Source organism: Dermacentor andersoni, chromosome 5 (genome assembly GCF_023375885.2).
Source record: "Dermacentor andersoni chromosome 5, qqDerAnde1_hic_scaffold, whole genome shotgun sequence".
NCBI classification, from domain to species: domain Eukaryota; kingdom Metazoa; phylum Arthropoda; class Arachnida; order Ixodida; family Ixodidae; genus Dermacentor; species Dermacentor andersoni.
In genome coordinates this window covers 202,070,009-202,091,280 of record NC_092818.1, presented here as the reverse complement: position 1 = coordinate 202,091,280, position 21,272 = coordinate 202,070,009, and the positions used below count along the sequence as shown (strand labels likewise).

Sequence of the window (21,272 nt, the reverse complement as noted above, 5' to 3'; positions counted from 1 at the left end):
CTTCCACTTAAGGCCACGTAAAACTGTGTCGATCATGCGTTCAAATGTTGCAGGGGCATTACATAAACCGAATGGCACGACGTTGAACTCGTAAAGCCCGTCTGGTGTTGCAAAGGCTGTCTTGTCCTTGTCCGCTTCGTGCATGGGGATTTGCCAGTATCCGGATCGGAGGTCTAGACTAGAGAAATATTCTGCACCCTGGAGGGAGTCAATGGCATCGTCAATTCTTGGCATCGGATATACGTCTTTGCGCGTGATCTTATTAAGGGCTCGATAATCGACGCAGAATCGTACAGAGCCGTCTTTCTTGCGAACCAGCACGACAGGAGACGACCAAGAACTGGAGGATGGCCGAATGATGTCTCTTTTGAGCATGTCATTAACGTTATCCGCAATGATTTTCCGTTCTGCGGAAGACACGCGATACGGGTGGCGGCGTATAACCGAACTGCCTTTGGTTTCGATGCGATGTACTGCGACGGAAGTGCGCCCCAGAAGCTTGGAGTGGACGTCAAATAAGGCTCTGTGTTTGTGCAGGAGTGCCAGAAGGTCTTATTTCTGCGCAGAGGTCAAATCGGCATTTATCGCGGCCGTTAAAGCAGCGGCAGCAGTGTGATAACCAGTTGTGGTAGACAAAGGTGGCGATTCGGTATGAAGCGGTACCAGCGAAAGAGGTTCGGTGTCAGTAAAGCATGTCACAGTAGAGCCCTGGGAGAGCACAACTGGCGAAGAAGTAGGGTTATGAACAGCGACTAACGCTCTACCGTCCTGAAGCCGTACTAGGCTAGGAGTAAGGCTGAGCCCACCAGAAATGCAGTAACCACTCGGTGCAAGGAACACATCACCATTAATAATAGTGTCGGAAGTCAGTGTCAGAATATGCTCATTGCCTGCGGGAATGAAACAGTCCGTAGACGTGACAAAACGCAGGCTATGAGCATTGACAGCGGACGAAGATTCAGTGTCCGTCATATGAATAGTTCACTGACGGCGAGAGATGAAAGCTGAGGCGGAGGACAGGAAGTCCCATCCCAAAATCATCGCGTAAGTGCACGAAGACAGCACGACGAACTGAATGTGGTGGAGGATGCCATCAATGAAAACGCGCGCAGTGCAAACACCGGAGGGCTGAACAAGAACTGCATTAGCACAACGAAAGGGAGGGCCATTATACGGTGTCTTCACTTTTCGAAATTGAGAACACAAGTCAGCACTAATAACGGAAAGCGATGCACCTGTGTCAACCAGGGCTTCGATTCGGACACCTTCAACACACACCAAAAGTACATTTAACGGGCGCTTCGGAGGAGTTTCACGTTGTCCAAAAGATGCAGCTTTCGCTCCTGAAGCTGCACCATTTAATTTTCCGGGTGGCGATCGGAGGACGAAGTAGCCGGTCGTAGAGGGGAAGAAGAGCGCCGCATCGGTGGTGGAGAGCGACGACGCGGGAAACGCAATGAACCGGCAGTGTTGAAGTCCTGTGGAGATGGGGAACGTCGTGGATAATAATCGTAGTCAGAACGCCGACGTCGTGGTACAGGGCCAGAAAACTGACCCCTTTCAAAGCCGTCATAGCCACGTCTTTCATCTTGCTGACGGCGTCGGCAAAACCTGGAAATGTGGCCACGGATGCCGCAGTAGTAACAAACCGGTCGAGGTGGGCTCCATGCGTTATAAGACGGAACAGGCGATGGTCTTGCAGTGATAGGATTCAGGGACATGTGCGGTGCAGGTGCCTGTTGTGGTGGCTGCTGGGAGGGTGGCACTATAGAGGCAACCTGAGCGTACGTTGGCGTATGGATAGGATGCGGGCTCGTGATTTGCGGGCAGGTCACGGCAGCTATCTCTTCCCTCACGATATGGCGTAGGCCGCCACCAGGAGGCGTCAGATGGACCTCAGGAGGATTTGACGAAGCTTTGGCGTGCAGTTCCTCACGGATGATGGAGCGAATCAAGGCACGTAGCTCGCTGTCGTTGGACGCCTTGAAATCAGATGTGTCAGGGTGTAAGCGGAGCATATGAAGCTCATCGAGACGCTGACACGTACTGATGATGTCGGCGACGGTAGTGGGATTCAGCACTACAAGAGCATTGAATGCCGCAGTCCCAATACCCTTGAGCAGGTGGCGTACACGGTCACTCTCTGCCATCGAGGTGTTCACGCGGCGGCAGAGGGCGAGGACGTCCTCTTTGTACGGAGTGTAGGACTCGCCTGAGTGCTGAACACGCTCTGCAAGCTTCTTCTTAGCGATATCGGAGCGGACAGAGGAGTTCGCGAAAATCTGGCGTAGATGGTGTTTAAAGATGCTCCAGTTGACCAAATCGAGCTCATGATTGTAAAACCAAGTTTTCGCAACTCCGGTTAGGTAGAAGGCGACGTGAGCAAGTTTTGCTGATTCGTTCCAGTGGTTAAAGTCAATCACGCGCTCGTCTAGCTCCAACCAGTCTTCAACGTCGTCACCTGGAAGCCCAGAAAATACCGGTGGATCCTTCTGAGGGGTGGTGACTGTCCAAGAAGGGGTTCCCACAGGAGCAGGCAAGGTGGATGTCGTGGTACTGGTCTGCTGGTCTTGCGACATGGTTGAGTGCAGTTGGTAGAGGCGGCGACCCGAGCAGAGCTCCAGGGATGTAGCGTAGGTGAAGCTGGAGAGAGACCGGGAGCGAGAGGGCGAAGGAACCGGACAGCACACTCCACCACTTGTGAGACGAGCTTTAGGCAGCCAGTCTCTTCTTTATTCTCTCTCTCGAGAGCCCCACCACCAGGCCCCAAAACGGTGATGATGAGTATGTACAGGTGAGAATATGAAGCGTATGAATAATGCTCACAATATATATATATATATATATATATATATATATATATATATAGATATATATATATATATATATATATATATACCCCGCGAGGCGACACCTCTTCCCCTCTACCCCAGCGGAGCACATCTGGTGGAGCGCGCGGCTACAGCAGCGGCGTCGACGGCGGCGTCATCTGTTGGAGCACGACTGCGGCGGTGCTAGGCAACGGCGGCTCAAGGTCGTTCGTCGGCCGCGGCATATGGCATACGGCTGCCTGCATACGGCATACGGCGCGACGAGCCGAAATGGCTCGCTGGCTATGGCACATATTGCGTTGGCACATAATGGGCACATATGGCTATGGCACATATTGGCGTTGTGGATATGTGCTACGGCACATATCCACAACGGGAGGTTGGTCGAGAAGCGGGCGGTACATGTGCCAACGCGAATTATCTCTTTCAGAGGACCGTCCCGTGCAGGTGTAAATGATGATTGTGATTTCCATGCTATGACACATATCCACAACGGGGGATTGGCCGAGAAGCGGGCGGTACGTGTCGTGCCAACGCGCATTATATCTTTCAGAGGATCGTCCCGTGCAGGTGTATATGATGATTGTGATTTCCATGCTATGCGCACATATCCACAACGGGGGATTGGCCGAGAAGCGGGCGGTACGTGTCGTGCCAACGTGCATTATCTCTTTCAGAGGACCGTCCCGTGCAGGTGTATATGATGATTGTGATTTCCATGCTATGACACATATCCACAACGGGGGATTGGCCGAGAAGCGGGCGGTACGTGTCGTGCCAACGCGCATTATCTCTTTCAGAGGATCGTCCCGTGCAGGTGTATATGATTATTGTGATTTCCATGCTATGCGCACTAATCCACAACGGGGGATTGGCCGAGAAGCGGGCGGTACGTGTCGTGCCAACGCGCATTATCTCTTTCAGAGGACCGTCCCGTGCAGGTGTATATGATGATTGTGATTTCCATGCTATGACACATATCCACAACGGGGGATTGGCGGAGAAGCGGGCGGTACGTGTCGTGCCGACGCGCATTATCTCTTTCAGAGGATCATCCCGTGCAGGTGTATATGATGATTGTGATTTCCATGCTATGACACATATCCACAACGGGAGATTGGTCGAGAAGCGGGCGGTACGTGTCGTGCCAACGCACGTTATCACTTTCAGCGGATCGTCCCGTGAAGGGAATCATGTGGGGGGAAGTGTCTAGCGCTCGTGCTACCTCTGTAATGTTGTAGAGTTCCAGTCCGTTCAGTGGTTCTGTCGGTGCGTCGTCTGGGTTGGACAGCTCTTCCAATGGAGCCCGGTTAGCGAGCTCACGGGCTTACGCATTAACGCGTTCATTACCATGGAGAGAGGCGTGTCCAGGTGTCCAGACTATAGGCACCCTGCGTAACGCTGTGGGGTGTAATGATGTAAGGATGCGTCGTGTGTAGGGTGTCACCCTCCCTTGTGCGAAAATCCTGCAGGGGGTTTGTGAATCAAGTGACCACTGTGATGGGTCCATCCGGTGCCAGTATGGTTGAAGCGTGTACGATGGCTGGGGCGATAGCAGCCTCTTCCACCGTACCACTGACCACATTGTTGAGCGTGGCCGAAGCCCTCAGAATGACTGCACTATCTAGTACGACTAGAAATAGGGCACGTCTCTGTGGGTAGCGGGCCACGTCGGTGTACAGGACCGGTGTGTTCCATTACGCCAGTGCCATACGAACCAACCACGTAGGCGTCCCCCAGGGCTCGGTTATTTCACCAACCCTGTTTAATATAGCTATGCACCAGTTACCTAAGCGCCTTGCCGAGGTACCGGGCCTGAAACATGCGGTGTACGCCGATGACGTCACCGTGTGGACGCATCAAGGGTGCATCGGGGAGCAGCAGGGCGTCTTACAACGAGCTCTCGACATTATTCACGCCTATGCCACGGAAAGGGTTTACACACTGCCCCAGACTAAACAGAGTTTGTCGTCATTCATGGTGGCAGGTCTACCTTTGGAAAGCAGGAAGAAAAGCAGTCTTTTAAACTGTACATCGGTGACCAACCCATCACACGGAAATATACTATCCGAATACTCGGTATGCACCTAGACGAGAACTGCACAGCGACCACTTGGTTCCAACGCGTTACGAAGACCAGCAAACAAATCCTGCACGCTTTACGCAGAATCTCTTCCCGCACCCGTGGAGTAAACGAACGTGAAATGCGGCAGTTCGCTCAAGCTTTTCTTGTCTCCCGTATCATGTACTGGCTGCCGTATCATCCAGTCAACCGCACACAAATGCACGCGCTCGACCGGTTACTTAACGAAGCCAAACGCATTGTAACTGGACTCCCAAGGTACACAAGCCTCGAAGCGCTTAAAGGTTGTAGCAAACTCAGCAACCTGTCCGAGCTCGTAGACATGCACATCTATACACAAGAGACGAGACTTCGCGCCACAAATGCCGGGCGACACACACTCATGCTCCTCGGGTATGACGTCCACAAAATGCCCATTTTGCCCAACAACACGCCGCCGTGGGAAATCACGGCTCTCACCGATGGCAGGCCACTTCCTCTCAATATGGACGCTACTCAGCGAATGCGGCGCCTTGCATATGCCAAGAGGCATGCTAAGGCTACGAGTTCACTCTCCTTGACTGAACGCATCGTATACACGGACGCTGCATTGCCTGCAGACGACGCTAGTAACACCTGTTATGCCACTGCGTGGTACGACCCGACAAATGGAAATGAGAACCACCGCCATCATATATCAGCAGAAGCAATGTCCAGCACCCGCGCTGAGCTAATGGCCATCCTAGATTATTTGGAGTGGGCCCTCACAACTTCGTCTCAAACTGACCCTGTTCACCATCATGTGTACACAGACTCCCAGGCTGCCCATCGGGCATGTGCTAATGTTATTTACACAGATCCCGTACTGCAGAAGATCCGGCACCATGGCACGCCTGCTCCGCAAATGCGGTCACGATGTTACCATCCTTGAAGTAGTAAAGGCAAGGCGCAGAAGACCAGGACTCGAGAAGAAAAACACAAACGACAGGACCGGCGTCGGTCCTGTCGTTTGTGTTCTTCTTCTCCGGTCCTGTCGTTTGTGTTCTTCTTCTCGAGTCTTGGTCTTCTGCGCCTTGCCTTTACTACTTCAAGCATGAACCAACTAGCCCAAGCAAGAGTTTTACTTGAGCATGTTACCATCCACTAGGTCCCTGCGCACTGCGGCATCCCCGGAAACGAGAAGGCTCATAGACTGGCGCGCGCTCATCTCTCTACCGCGCTAGCCAGAGCCTCCGATACTCCTTATCCTCTCCTAGCTACCACACCTGAGGTAGCAGACCCGATGGCAGACAAGCATGCGACCAAACAACGACGTGCCGCCTACCTCGCAGCAGTGGGCAATCCACTCTCTATACCGTCGCTTCCACCGAAGGTATTCACACGGCGAGAGTCAGTCTTGCTTCGGAGAATTCAGACGAGCACCCTTCTTACACCTCACTTGTTGAACCGTTTCCACAGGGGTGGCACACCACCACCCGTAAGTGGGTTCTGTTCCATGTGCACATGTCGTGCTGATCTCAACCGCCTTTGTTGGGAGTGCCCCCTCTACATCCCACCAAGGCTTCGTGCCCTGGCCACCATACAGCGGGGACCCTGGCCTTCTTCTCTCCGGACTTGGGCTTGCCCGGATACCACGTCTCCGGACCATGCCATCGAGCTCTGGCGAGCATTGCTGTTGTTCCTCCGGGACGCTGCTGCACCACCCGTCGGCGATCGGCTCCGCGACAGCCACAAGCGTCATGCGGCCCCCACTTAGCTGCCTCCAGGACGTTTGTTAATAAAACGGAGACAGCCTTACCCTTCCCCTTTTGCAATAACACCCCTCCCCTTTCCACCGCAGCGTCTTCGGCGCATTTTAATGTGGAATAAACGTGGTTTCATTCATTCATTCATTCGATGTGTCATCGCCAAAGTGTCGAGCCAGGGCTTGTGCTCTTGCCTTTCTTCGACCTTTATGACCGTCAGGATGCCGTCACGTGGCGACAGCTTCAAACTAATTCATTTCCCTGCCTCTTTTATCTTCACCTCTTGCACCCCACACATTATCGCTCACTGTCCCTACTGTGAAGCAGAGCCCACAGTATATCATTGCACCTGAGAGTGCCCACACCCTCCGGGTTACTCCCCTATTCCTTCACCTTCACCTTCCTCCTGGGAGACTGCGCCGCAAGAGCAGCGATGGCTGATCTGGCGGGCACGCGGAGTGGCGCGACCCAATGGGGCCCTGAACTCCACCCTACGAGGAAGCCACCCCATCTAAGTACAAATGAATGTTTTCTCTCTCTCTCTCTCTCTTTCTCTCTCTCTCCCGTTAAGGTGTATATGATGATTGCGATTTCCATACTATGGCGCATACCCACAACGAAGGATTACCCAAGAGCGGGTGGTACATATCGTGCTAACTCTAACCATAGCTCTTTGGTATGACCACCGCATGTTGATGATGATTGCGATTTCCATGGTATGACGTATACTCACAAAGGGGGTCGGCAAGGAAGCACCGGTACATTCAAAGTAAGAATAAAAACTGCATGTCACTATAATAATTGTCACATTGCGCAACACGTATGCGCGAGATCACACGCGCCGCTTGCCTTTACGCCAAAGACACGGGAATGAAATTGGCAAGATTGTAGCATTTCATTGACCGCTCCGTGAAAGGTTCGCTTCACATAGATTCCAAAAGGTGCGTTGTATCTGCATAATTGTTTCTACGTTGGTAACAACAAGAACGACTCGTCCAACTGCGCCAAAGTAGTTTTATATGATCGCATCCCAAAGTATAGTCTCAATAAAGATTCAGTGAGGGCTATGAATGCACTACCAAGAGTATTGCACAGTTCCTTAATTAATTCGTGCCCAGGTCTCGCCTGCGGCGCCTAGCGGAGCCGACGACCAGCCCTCAGGACTTGGTGAGCAGCGTGCGGTTCGCGCCCGGTGGTCGGCTCGTGGGCTTCCGCAGCACAGCGGCTCTCTACAACCACGCGCAGTCCAGCGTGCAGGAGCTGCAGCGCTTCCTGTCCCACCAGCTGCGCCTGGTGGCGGCCCGAGTGCCCCAAGCGCTGCGCCGCCGTATTGCCGCCCTGTCAGTGGCCGCCAAGGAGAGGCTGCGCCACCTCGCAGCCGAAGTGAAAACCATGGCGCACGAGACCGGCATCCTGAAGCGAAAGCGCCAAGCGCTGTTTCAGCTCAAGAGCAAGGTGCGCCCCTCGAGATGTGCTACATTTGAGAGGCGTCAGTCAAATAGAAAGGCTGATGTCTCCTTGGATTCTTTGGAAAACATTGAGAAAATAGGTCTGAATATGTTGGCGTACTAAGGTTAAAATAACACACCTGCAAACGAAGGCAAAGCTGTTTCCACTAGTAACAGCAGACTTTTGGTACCATATAAGCAATTATCCTCGTTTTTGCGCTTCCACGTAAAAAACGAGGAGCTTTCAAATCGGCGGTAAAAACCAGCTCTTCAAATCGGCGAATATATGTTTGAAGCCGCGAAGCAAGCGAACGAAGAAGGCGCCTGAAGGTGAAAGAAATTGCGTACTGGGGAAAGTACGGAGGAACGCTCGGCAAAGTAACGCCACCTAGAGGACAGTGTAGATAACGTTCAGCAAAGGGGGGGGAGGGAGGGGGGGAGGACAAACGAGCCGAAGTGTCGTGGAGAACGAAGGTATGCAGAAGTACGGCGGATTAACCTCCTCCGGCACTTGTTACAGGTTGTGTTAGCGATGCAGGCGTACCGCGATGACACCGTCCTCGCGCGCCGTACGCTGTGTGTGCCAGCCAGTGAACGCGTGCGACGGTGAGCCGACGTAGGTAGCGCCGTCGCGCCCGTGGCACCGGGGGAAAGGAGGGAAGCGGGGCGCTGAAACCCCTTAAACTTCGTAAAAGTAGTGACACTCTCCTCCTCCACCTTCACTCCTCCTCGTTTCTCCTCTCTTTCACGCTCCCTCCTCGACCGTTCCGCCGCCTACACTGCTCGAGCGTAGCAACAGCGCCAACATGCGCTCCTCGCCACTCCGTAGACGCTTCTCGAGCAAAAATGGCGCTGATGCACGGCGCGAGGGCCCACGTGATGCAATTAGGCCAACAGCGACGCAGCATCGGCCAGAGCGCGCGAGGAGGAAGCGGCATTCTTCAAAGCGTGGCACTACTTTACGAAGTTTAAGGGGTTTTAGGGTGCTGTACTTCGGCCGCTCACGGGCATAATATTGAAAGCGATGTGCTTTGGGGGCACAGTCTAGGCGGGCCGACGGCTCGTAGCTTTGCGTGCGCGGTGTTCTCACTCCTCAGTTTGCGCTGAAGCGTCACTGCGATCGCTGCTGCTGCTGCGATTTCTGACGCCAGCGTTTTCACAGCGAGTGTCAGCGCTCATCGAGTGTCAACTGTTTGTCCGTGCGCGCTGACACCGTGCCAGTTAATTTAGTAAGCGAATGTTTACGCGGGGGCGTTCTAGTCCAGCGGCTGCTGTGTATGGCGCGGCCGTGCGAGCCCTGTCTTGAATACGATCTGCGATGCGGACAGCGTAGGCGTCTAGGCGCACCGAGGGCCGATAGCGTTGCGTGCGCTATAGCACCCATACGCTTGCGCGTCACCCGCGCTCACGAAGCGAAACGTCACTAACTTTTTTTTTTAATCGCTGATATTATTGGTAGTTTTTGCAGTGCTCACCTGGTGACAAAGAACGCTGTCCGATTGTCTTTATTTTGGGGGAAATGGAGTTGGTACTTTGCCTGCTCGCTTAAAGCTGCTTAATTAGCTTCCCGGAATCATTTTGCAAATAATATAGCGTTGTTCCTAGGGGGACAATTTAATGCTGCGGGTTCGCGATGATGAAAGCGAGGTGAAATATCTTGGCGGAATTGAACGTACTGAATCGTGGTAAAGGAGAAGCCAATAAGTCGATTTCGTTCCACTGCTCGCTTTCGCATTTTACGGTGTCTAGATCGTTCGCCTATACGTGAAGCCGGCGGAAGCTTGCGCGATGCCTACGGTCGCGATCGATATCCACGGTCGTCAGCGCGTCGCTCGCTAACGCCACCATGGCTAATCTTGTACGCATTTTTCAAGAAACACTGCACAATCCAGGATTCATGAGCACAATGCAAAAATATACAGATAGCATTAAACTGGAGAATATATGCAGTATAAAAAACGAAAAATGAACCATAAAAATAAAGCATATGCCGGAAGCGCGAAAGCATCACCTAGTTTGTAGGAGTTGTGAAAGAAAGAACCGTTCAAATGCGTAGTAAAATACTGATGAGTACTCATGCATAATATCCCTGATCGCAGCCAGCTGCAAAATCTTTGAACATGTAATCTGCGGGTCCTTGACTGAGTTCCTAGAGGAGACTCATTTCTTATCTGATGAGCAACATGGTTTTAGACGCGGTTTATCGACTGTCTCTCAGTTTGTTACTTCTTTTCATGAATTTTTCATCGCAGTTAACGATAGACAGAAAATGAATGCAGTATTTCTGGACTTCGCCAAAGCGTTAGGTAAGGTTCCCCAGAATAAACTCATAGAAAAGCTTTACGCAGCCGGAATCTCTTCCAACCTTATTGACCTTATCAGAGCATATCTTGATAACAGATTTATATACGTTTAAAACGATAACCACTGTTCAGATGCTCTTCCTGTCCCATCTGGTGTCCCTCAGGTATCAGTACTGGGGCCTATTCTGTTTTTAATCTATATTAATGACATAGTGAATGTGGTAGATTCGGACGACTGTGTTCTGTATACAACAGTGAATTCCACGCGGATCAAAATAGGTTAAATAATCTAAGTAAAATATCGAGCTGGTGCTCTGAATGGGGCATGTTTCTTAACCCTGAGAAGTGCTTAGTACTCCGAATATGCAAAAAGAAAACGGTTCTGCAATATCCATACACTATACTTGGAGTGACGCTCAGAGAATCCCCAGCTGTAAAATACCTTGGAGTTCAAATCACTAACAGCTTGAACTGGAATATGCAAATGGACACTACTTCCGCGAATGCCCTTAAGTCCTTCTGGCGTTTGCGACGTAAACTGCCCAATGCTCCATTCCATGTGAAGTTGGCGGCGTATAAGGCTTTGGTGCGGCCTCGTCTCGAGTACGCTTCTTGTTTATGGGATCCATTCACAGCAAAAAACATAGCAAAACTTGAAAGAGCACAAAGGACCGCAGCCCGTTTTATTTGCAATAGATACAGAGGAACAGACAGTGTAACAAAAATGATAAATTTTCTTGGCCTAGAATCACTTCAGGCGACACGCACCGAGGCCAGAGTGAAATTTTTTGTACTTAATATATAATAATATAGTCAAAATCAATAGTCATGAGTACCCGCCGTGGTTGCTCAGTGGCTATGGTGTTGGGCTGCTGGGCACAAGGTCGCGGGATTGAATCCCGGCTACGGCGGGTGCATTTCTATGGAGGCGAAAACAGCCGTGTACTGAGATTTAGGAGCACCTGAAAGAGCCCCAGGTGGTCCAAATTTCCGAGGTCCTCCACTGCGGCGTGCCTCATAACCAGAAAGTGGTTTCGGCACGTAAAACCCCATAATTTAATTTTAATAGCCATGAGTACATTGCTCATGTTTCCCGTGCAGCTACACGTTATAACAATGGAAAAATGATTCAAGAATATCGAGCTCATAGTAATATGTTTAAATACTCCTTTTTTGTAAGCACAATCACCAACTGGAATAAATCGTGGCAGTGTGTAGTGGATAGCCCGAATGTGGAAACGTTTCTTGATAACTTGAGAGTCTCGAGTGTGTGAACTTTGCAATGTGTTCGTACGATATGCATGTGTACAATGTAACATATGTATGACCGTATGTTGTATGTGTTTGTATGATGCTTTTCTCCATATTATGGTATTTAATTGTGTATTTTCTGTGCCACCGCCCCTGCTTGGTGTCACGTGACTCCGCAGTAATAATAAATAACTAAATAAAATCGAACTATCAATCAATAAATAATAATAAAAGCTATAAGCAGTTGGATGAGCAAAACAGAAAGCGATAGTAGATGGTGCTTGCGATATGGTTGGCATCAGTGAAAGCAGTGGCAAAGAAAAATAAACAGAAGGAAACGAAAAAGAAAGAAAAGCATCTTGGACAGTGCTCTAGTACGAAAGTAGCGAAACAAGATAGTAGTAATAAAGTGACAACTATGCTTACGGTTAAGGGTCGCGTCCGTAAGCCCACGGCGTGTCTTTTGTCTAGAAACAACGTTTGGTCTTGCCGGCTCACAACAACTGCGCTTGGACCGACTCCTACAGTGCCTGCATGATCTTACCGCAGAAGCGGTCTTTCTCGGGGTTCCTCGCGCACGTCGCGTAAACTACTTCATCGTCCTACATGGCGGCACGTGGCCTGCCCGCTTCAGGCCGAACGGATAGCCGTGCATTCTCAGAGGTAGTGAACGCTGTCATTGGCTCTTTGCTACCTTTCGTCCCATCTCGGGCGTGAGGTCGATTCTCGACATCCAGAGAAGACCTATTATCCTATGGCAGCACACAGGCGCGGCTTTAGGCAGCACCGATCGTCGTAGCTCGCGCTTTGGAACGACTGAAACACACGGATGAACACAAACACACGAACGCGTCAAGATGCCCACATTCAACAGATGTAAATGCGCGAAATAAACAACGACCTGAGGGCGCCCGTCCCGCGTTGTAAGTGTCTCTGCGAGGCTTAAAAATGCCGACATAGAAACCTTCCGACTTTCCTTTATTCGCGTGAGCTCGTGTTTTAAGTCGATTGAATGGTTCGAATCGAAAAGGAGTCTTGCCACTGAGGTGGATTGGCGTTGCTTCAGCTGGCACGCCGAACAAGGGTGCACGAGCTCCCCTTGCTCGTGCACCAATGGTCGAACGCGCAAAATCGCTTTTACAGATATTCCATGACAACCCGTTAAAGAGACACTAAGCAGAAAAACAATTTGGTCTACACTTGCAGACTACCCGCCTTGAAGAAGAGCGGCCGCACAGGCACGCCATGACGTCATAGATATTGACGGCGTCTGAGATGCCTTTCTTTTTTACCTCGAAGATGTACTACAACAATGCATGCTAGAACAGGCAGAGACAGAACTTGGCCAGTTTCGGAAACTTTTACTGGATCTCTACTGCCCAAATACGAAAAGATGATTTAAATCAGTGCCGTCACAGTGACGTTCCGGCCTTGGGATTTCGGCACAAAGTAGCATAAAAATTCAAACTTTGATCAGGCGAAATCAAAGAAAAGGGAGTTTTAAAAGAACACTTTATTAGTATAACTGAGTCAAGATAACATGGGCGCCAACCACATACACAAAAAAATAATGAATGCGTCGGCAATGTTTCGAAAGCGTCAGTTAAATACAGGCTTCTTAAGTGTTTCATAAAAAGAATGGTAGGCGTTTCTTATCTCTGACTTAGGTGTCGGCGTTGGTGTGCTTTAGATTAACTTTAGGCGAACGCAACGCACGAACCCAACTCGGAGGCAACTGTTTTCCATTAATTAGCAGGTTAAATCTCAAGCCACCGTCTTGCGTGTGATGTCATTAGTGACGTCATTACTTCCGCTGTCTACTTCCTGGTTTGCCAGGAATTTCGCCAAGGTCGTGCTCACGTGACGGGTCTCTTAAAGTCTACGATTCCGTGCTTTGGTTTGCGGTAATCAGTGATTTCTAATTAATTCTAATTATTCCAGACACTTCAGGAACTCAACTTGTAACTAAATTTATGCTCTCATATCATATATATATAATGAGACCCATGAATTTTGTTCTGTACTACTTTTTTTTTTGTTTCTGATCTGTTTTTAATTTCCTGCCCGGTCGTCTCTGGAGGCAAACCGGAGATGCTGTTCAAGAGCGGCACTCGATGCTCGTGCCACCAAAGAATAACAAGATGTTTCGGCACCCGTGCAGGAGCGTTGTTCACATAAAAGGAAATTAAATCGGGGCATGATTTATGTGCGCGTGAATAGGTCGCGTAGGCCGCGGGCATAAACGGAAGGAAGGCTGCCGTCACTGCGATTCAACGTCCAATTAGGTTTTATTAGTAATGACTCCAGATGAAGAAACGAGCTTAGATGTCTTTTCGTGGATATATCACGTGCTCACTACGCCAAGCAATATCATGTCCTTTTGGCATATAATGCTCAGTGATGGCGCGGGAAGAAACTTTTTTGCCTTTTTCTTTTACACTGTGGCGTTCATTTTACCTTTGACTGTAATTATTCTTGACCAGACAAGTTTTCGTTTAACACTTCAGTCTAAACTGACTTGTAGTGTTTCTCTTTACTACCCGTTAACGCATCCTACATGCCTGAGCTTCTCGAGGCTAAACTCCACCCTACGCTTCAGTGAATTGTGTGATAAGCCTGCATGCTTTCATCGGGAACATAACGGCGGTGTTTGCGTAGCGCACGAAAGTTGGAAAAGAAGCACAGAGACGAGTAAATAGGGCGTTCTTTACTCGTCTCTGTACTTCCTCTCCTACATTTGTGCGCTACGTAAACACCGTCGTTATGAACCACGACCAACTCGCCCAAGCCTAATACGCTCCATCATGAAACACTGTTCGCAGTAGCTGAATAACTAATTTGTTGGGTTCTTGTCCGCATCGTGTCGTTGCGTTTTTTGAGCCGTGTGTAATGAACAACTAACTCATCACTGTACACTTTTTGGCCACAACAAATATCTTTCTGCCTTCTTATCCATGGTCTCGAAGTGAACTCCTTTTCTATGTGTAATACACATTTTAACGCCATATACCTACAAGCCTATGTGCGCCTGCTTTCAATGTTACTGTGGCCATTCTGCGGCTGCAGCTTCTGCGATAACCTAGTTTGGTTCAGGAATCAAGCACTCTTAAAATGTCTTACTGGCCCTCTCTCTTCTGTAAACGTTCCAATCGTTGACAAATGCGAGTTCGACATAAGAAATAGGTGTACATAACCGAGTATCAGCAATAAAAATAATTTCAGCTTGAGCATCCCGCGACGTTAAGAAAATGTCATTTTTCTTACATAAAGTGCTTCCTGCATTGTAAAGAAGGAAGAGAATAGGCTGGGACTGTTGAGCATTGGCAAAAGGCTCAAAGGTGGCCCTTCATTTGGTTGGCCAAGGACGTGTTCCAGATGGAAGGCTTCTATAAAGAACCACATTGACTACACGGTCTAACACATTGGTTTCATTGTTAACCTTCAGTTTATCGTCCAAATGCAGGTAACCCTAAATCTTTTCCCCAAATCCTAGAGCTGTGTCAGACCAGAAGGTAAATTAAAAAGGTGAATAACACGATAAAATGCCAACTACATAAGATAATTAAGGGAAGGGTTGGCCGGCAAGGCGTTAACGTTGGCGTCGACACAGGTTCGCCGTGCCATCGATCGCAACCAGAACAGGGGCAACTGTTCACGGGCACTGGTGTGCCGGCTTGCCAACCCTTATGGCTTCTCCTCTGCCATCCACGACGTGCTGTGGTGCCTAGCGCAGGGCGTCAGCCAGGGCCGGCCCGTTCTCGTCGATTCGCAGCCTTGGCACTACGCGCCTTCGGCCTGGCACGAGGCTTTCCTGCCGCTGAGCTCCGCCTGCCCCTCCAGGATAGAGCCGCGCTCGCAGTGGCCTGGGGAGAACCGTAAGTTGCTGTCCAGGCCACGCCACTTTGTCGCCTGTAGCCTCTGACGTTCTCCTGTGCTCTGTCTCAGAAGTTCTGGGCAGCACTGTGGAGGCCACGGAAACTCTGTGGAGACTATGTTGTTGCGCGGGGTTTGAGTGCTCGCCACAACAACTTATTGCTCGTGTGTACGGCGAGAAGTGCATTTGCATGCATAGGGTGCGCGAATAAACATAGTAGTTCAATTCTAGGAAGTATCAAATATATGAAAAAGTTAGTAGACGAGATAACGATTATTCTCATTCATTCGTTACTATTCTTGCTCGTATTGTTGCTCTTTTGAAATGACATATATCGTTTTTTTTAAGTGTTTCCTTGTATTTTCGTGTTTTTGTGGCTATTGTGTTCTAGTAGGAAAGCGTTGTGCTTGGAAAGTGGCAATAAAGCGATACCTCATTTCCAAGTGCCCAAGAACACTTATGTTTTATCAAATATAATGAGGTGTGAATATTTATGTTGGTTTTTTTTTTCTTTTTTGTGAACATTGAGGAAGACGACCATACCAGATGAGTAACCGGCGGCGCACATAGGCGCTAATCTCTCCTTAATACAATTATTTACAAAAAGAATCCTTTATTAGCCTTGGAGACATTGTTTTGATCTGTTTGTGTGAACGAACAAATCAAAAAGCTCAAAAAGCCTAGCTTTCGCTAAATACAATCGATATCGGCTTGAACATTATGTGGGCGGAGAGGCTTTCTTATAGGGGCTGCCTTCATCGCACTCGTTCCACTGCTTACAACTTCCCCGATTTCGGCCCGCCCTTCTGCGGCCGCTTTGTGATCCGCGCCCATGCTAGTGGACACGGCATCGGTGCTGTTCTCGCTCAGATCCAGAGTGGCTGAGTATGCCTGCTCGCTTATGCTAGCAGCCTTCTTCGACACCCGAACGCAATCACCGAATGAGAGTGATTTGCGCTAGTTTGGGTGGCCGCGAAATTTCGCCCGCACCTGTTTGGTCGTCCATTCCGTGTAATTGCTGCGCGCACTATGCTGGCTGTCCTCGCTGAAGGATCCTACCGGCAAATTTGGCCGTTGAGCGTTGCGATTGCAAGGGCATACGCTTACAGTCGTGTACAAATCCAGACGCCTGTCCCAGGACGCTGATTGCTTGTCTCGCCGTCCATTGGATTCCCTAGAGGCCACTGACACCTACTCCGCCATCTGCGTTATGTCCATTTCTGACTTTCCATATCGAAAACGAACAGCGCCGTCATCCTGGTCTACGCTCCACCATGGGTCGTTTTCGCTTTCACACCCCTGATCGTTCACTTCACCAGTTTACTCTACTCGATGAAGCCCTATACAAAAGTGCCATCGACTTTGCATTCCCATGGCACCGAACTCCTACTTGGTCGTTCCTGTGCACCACCGTCGTCTGGTAACTCCACGACGCGTCTATACCGCTGGGCGTCTCGGGGTTACCTACGACCGAGTCCGGCGCCGTTTCTTCGGGCCCGGCCTTCACCGCTCTGTGTGCCGATATGTCAACGCTTGTGACTTATGCCAACGTTGCAAGCCCCCTTTCATGCCTCCCTTTGGCCTTATAGATCTGATCGACAATCCTACCGAACTGTTTTTTTCGTGTGGGGCTGGTTCTAGTTGGCGATTTTCCTAGGTCGTCCGTCGGTAGCAAATTGGTTGCCGTTGCTACCAATTATGCCACCCGCTACGCCGTTACACGAGCCCTCCCCACCTGCTGCGCCGCGGACGTCGAAGATTCCCTTCTGCACAATGTTATACTGCACCACAGCGCTCATCGGCAGTTCCTCATTCATCGCGGATGCTACTTCTCACCAGAAGTAATCGATGCCATGCTTCGCTCATGCTCTTCTGCACAAAGACGCCACCGCTTACTAACGCTGGACAGACGGCCTTACCGAACGCCTCAACAGAACACTCAACGACATGAACGAGAAAACCAGTCAAAAACACAAAGGACAAGAAGAGATGTTCACACCACAACGACTGAACATCTCTTCTTGTCCTTTGTGTTTTTGACTGGTTTTCTCGTTCAAGTATGTACCAACTGGCCCAGATTTCAACACTCAACGACATGTTGCTATGTGCGTCCCCGCAGACCACAGTGACTGGGAGATCGTTTTGGCGTATGTCATTATTGCATGAAATCGAGGGTTCGACGGAAGCCCGTCTGGTCGGGATAAAGCATTGAAGAAATAAAACGAAGGAGAGCGACCAACAGAAGTGCTAAAAAATGAATAAATCTAAAAGACGTTTCGGCTTCGCTACGGAAGCCTTGTTCACAATGGGATGACCGAAGGTTCATGGAAGCTTATGTATACTTCAGAACGTGACGTAAGCAGCGCGTGTATGACGGGGGGAGGGTTCCCTCATTTCGATTGAGCGTGTGACGTGTTTTTTGTATCTCCAGCGATTCCAGATACAGCCGCGATTTTAGGTTTCTTTCTTGGCCGATAATTCTCGAGCGATCCTAGTCGATCTTGTGGCCCGTTGCATCCGTGTGCTCGGCAAGGGCATTCGAAACAGTACGTTTCTTTTCGACATCTTTCTGATGCTGCCTCAGACTCTGCTTGAAGTTGCCCGATTCACCGATGTATGCGTAGTCGCAATCTGCGTAGGGCATCTTATAGACCACGCCGGGAAACGATTCTCTCGGAAGCCTGTCCTTGCCGCCGACGAGCGCTTGCCTCAGCTTACACACGGGCACGTGCGCCACCTCAACGTCATAACTGCGTAGAATGCGAGACAAGGTTTCGCTTATCCCTGGAACGTAAGGTATGGCAGCACGCTTTCTTGGTCGGGGATCAGCCGGAAGAGCTGGATTGGACAGACGGCGTTCCACAGCACTCAAACAGGATGTGGGGTAGCCGCTTGCCGAGAGATCACCTCGCACGTGGTCCAAATCAGTGGAACGACTTTCTGCTGTGGTGCAAATGCGGTTCGTACGGTTGAGCAGTGAGGCAGCAACCGACCTTTTGTGAGCGTCTGGATGAACGGATTGAAAGTTCAGGTAGCGGCCAGTGTGTGTGTCCTTACGGTATACGCTGAACGAGAGCCGTCCATCGCGTCTGGTGACAAGTACATCTAAAAAAGGGAGTCTGCTGTCAACCTCTGTCTCAACTGTGAATTGGACGGCCTTTTCCTGACTGTTTAGTTGCGCAGTGAACGAATCCAAAGCGCTGCGCCGGATCAGACAGAAACAGTCGTCCACATAGCGCAGAAAAACTTTTGGCCTAGGACTGAAGGACGCGAAAGCACGCCTTTCCAAACATTCCATCATAAGATTGGCAGCAGTAACAGAGACGGATGCACCCATTGCCGTACCGTGGAGTTGCCTGTAGAAGACCTTGTCGAAACAGAAGTACGTGTTTCCAAGGCAAAAACAGAGGAGCCTCTTGAGGTCGGGAACGTCAATGGGCGACCTGTCTGGCAAGGTCCTGTCAGATTCCAGAGCAGAAGTGCATGCTTCCACAGCCAAGTCAGTCGGAATTGAGGTAAACAGCGACACCACATCGAACGAAACCATCACCTCGTCGTCGTCTAGAGACACGTCACGAACTTTTTCAATAAAGACACAGGAGTTGCTCACGTGCGTGGAGCTCTTCCCGATGAGTGGAGCCAGAAGCTGGTGCAGGTATGCGGAAAATTTGTAGAGAGGGGAGCGAGTGTAGTCGACGATTGGACGTAAGGGGACGTTAGGCTTGTGAACCTTTGGTCATTATTGCATATAACTCATCCCGCCACAACACCGCTGGTTGCTCGCCGTTTTGCTTAATGTTTCGCTGTGATCTTGTGTTGCCTCTGGACACTGCACTTCTCTATGCGCTATAGTCGCTGAGCGCTTATGCTCGCGATGCAATTTCTCTGGCTGCCAAAGCCTGCCAGATTGTGCACGTCTGTCTCGAGGCTTCACGGACTCACCAAAACTCCCGCTACGACAAGCACTATCAGGGCGTCGATCTTTTGGCTGTTTCCCTTCGTGCTCCTGTGGTCGCCGTCTCGTCGTCTTGATCTATCGCAAGAACTCTTGTCGCGTCATTCAGGATCCTGCAGGATCCTACGACAACTTTCTGATCTCACGTATGGGATTGTTGTTGCCGACCCGGGTGCATCGTCGTTTCAACCAAAAACGAACGTTGTTCGCGTTGCTCGTTTCAAGCCCTGCGCGCCCGCCTTCAACGCCCTACGGTAGCTTGCTCCGGGACGGCGCTTCATTGCCAGCAGGGTAGTTTCTCGGTGAAGAAAACTAGTGAACTGAAACGAGGAGGACGATGTTCTGTGCCATTAGCTGGTGTCTGCCGGCCGCATGTTTTAAGAAGGAGTTCAGCCTTCCGTGTTGGTCGTGTTGCTTGAGCCTGTGTAACAGAGTAGCGGCTGCTTCTAGCTCATAAAAATATTATTACGATATCGTGGAGCGATGCTCAAGGGACGAGCCGCCGCGAGAACGACGACGAAGTGGGTCTGTGCCCTTGGCGCGGGCGAGTGTCGATCTGGTTGTCTGGCTCCAGTGTAAATACCCTGTATATAGCCTCTTTCATCTGTGTTTTTCCACACGTAACATTCTGGTGGAGGTCAGCGATCGGTACATCGAGCTTGTCGCCATGCCTCCCGGTGACGAGACAGCCTCTGCAACGGCTTCGGCTTGTCCGACTGCTCCAATCATCACGGTTGCCCAACATCGCGACCCTGGTGTGTTCTCTGGCCTGGAGGGAGAGGACGCTGACGAATGGATCAAGCTCTACGAACACGCCAGTGCTAATAACAGGTGGGATCCAACGATCGTGCTCACCAATGTCATCTATTATCTCGGCGGCACCCCACGCCTGTGGCACCAAACGTATGACGACGAGATAAACAGTTGGGACAGCTTCAAAGAAAAGCTCAGGGAACTGTTCGGCGACCCCATTGGGCGCAAGGCTGCCGCGAGAAAGGCTCTTGCGTCTCGTGTTCAGACATCTACAGAGTCGTACGTTTCATACATCCTCGACCTCTTATGTCTCTGCCGCAAAGCTGACGATACGATGTCTGAAGCAGATAAAGTGCCGCATGTGCTAAAACACATCGCCGACGATGCTTTCAATTTGATTGTTTTCGGTCACGCCTTGACTATCGACGCCATCATCAAAGAATGCCGTCGCCTTGAACAAGCTAAGAGCCGCCGTATCACACATCACATCACGCGGCTACCCAACACTGCTGCTACGTCGACATGTGAGGGTCGACCGCGTCAGACCACCCCCTGTGACGATGTAACCCGTATTGTACGCCGCGAGCTCGAGGCCGCCTGTTTGCCAGCTTTCTCCGCGACGCCTCCCGATCCACCAGCAACCCCGATTGCGCTGATTCAGGCCGTCGTCAGACAGGAATTTGAGAACATGGGTCTCAACCCCGTGTGTTCATCGTCTCCACCCACGGTTCTCCAGTTCTCTAGCAGCCCTCCTCGTCCCCGGCAGTCCCTTTCTGCCACATCTCGCCGCAACCCATCTGAATGGCGTACCCCTGATTACAGGCCAATCTGCTTCTACTGCTGTCGCATCGGCCACGTCGCTCGTCACTGCCGCAACCGATGGCCGCCACCTCCTCGGATATACACCGCCACTCATTGCCGCCCCTTTAGACCTTCTGTTCCCTATGCCACCCGCCACGAACCCATTGCCGCTGATGCTCCTGCCCCAAACCTTCGCTACAGCCGCTCTCCCCCACCTCGACGCCATCAGTCTCGTTCGCCCAAACCCCG

At 50.6% G+C, this 21,272-nt stretch overlaps 1 protein-coding gene across 3 annotated transcripts in view; it reads left to right on the top strand.

The window, feature by feature from the left end:
• The window catches only part of LOC126532265 (alpha-(1,6)-fucosyltransferase-like), a 61,335-nt gene that overhangs the window by 17,521 nt on the left and 22,542 nt on the right, over positions 1 to 21,272 (top strand). Inside the window, exons 2-3 of one of the 3 annotated variants that reach the window (XM_055071560.2) lie at positions 7,757 to 8,093; positions 15,374 to 15,515. In XM_055071560.2, coding sequence (XP_054927535.2) covers positions 7,757 to 8,093; positions 15,374 to 15,515 — 479 coding nt within the window. Of the gene's footprint in view, positions 1 to 7,756; positions 8,094 to 15,250; positions 15,516 to 21,272 lie in introns of all 3 variants that reach the window. The other 2 variants (XM_055071559.2, XM_072288500.1) reach the window with 2 other exon arrangements.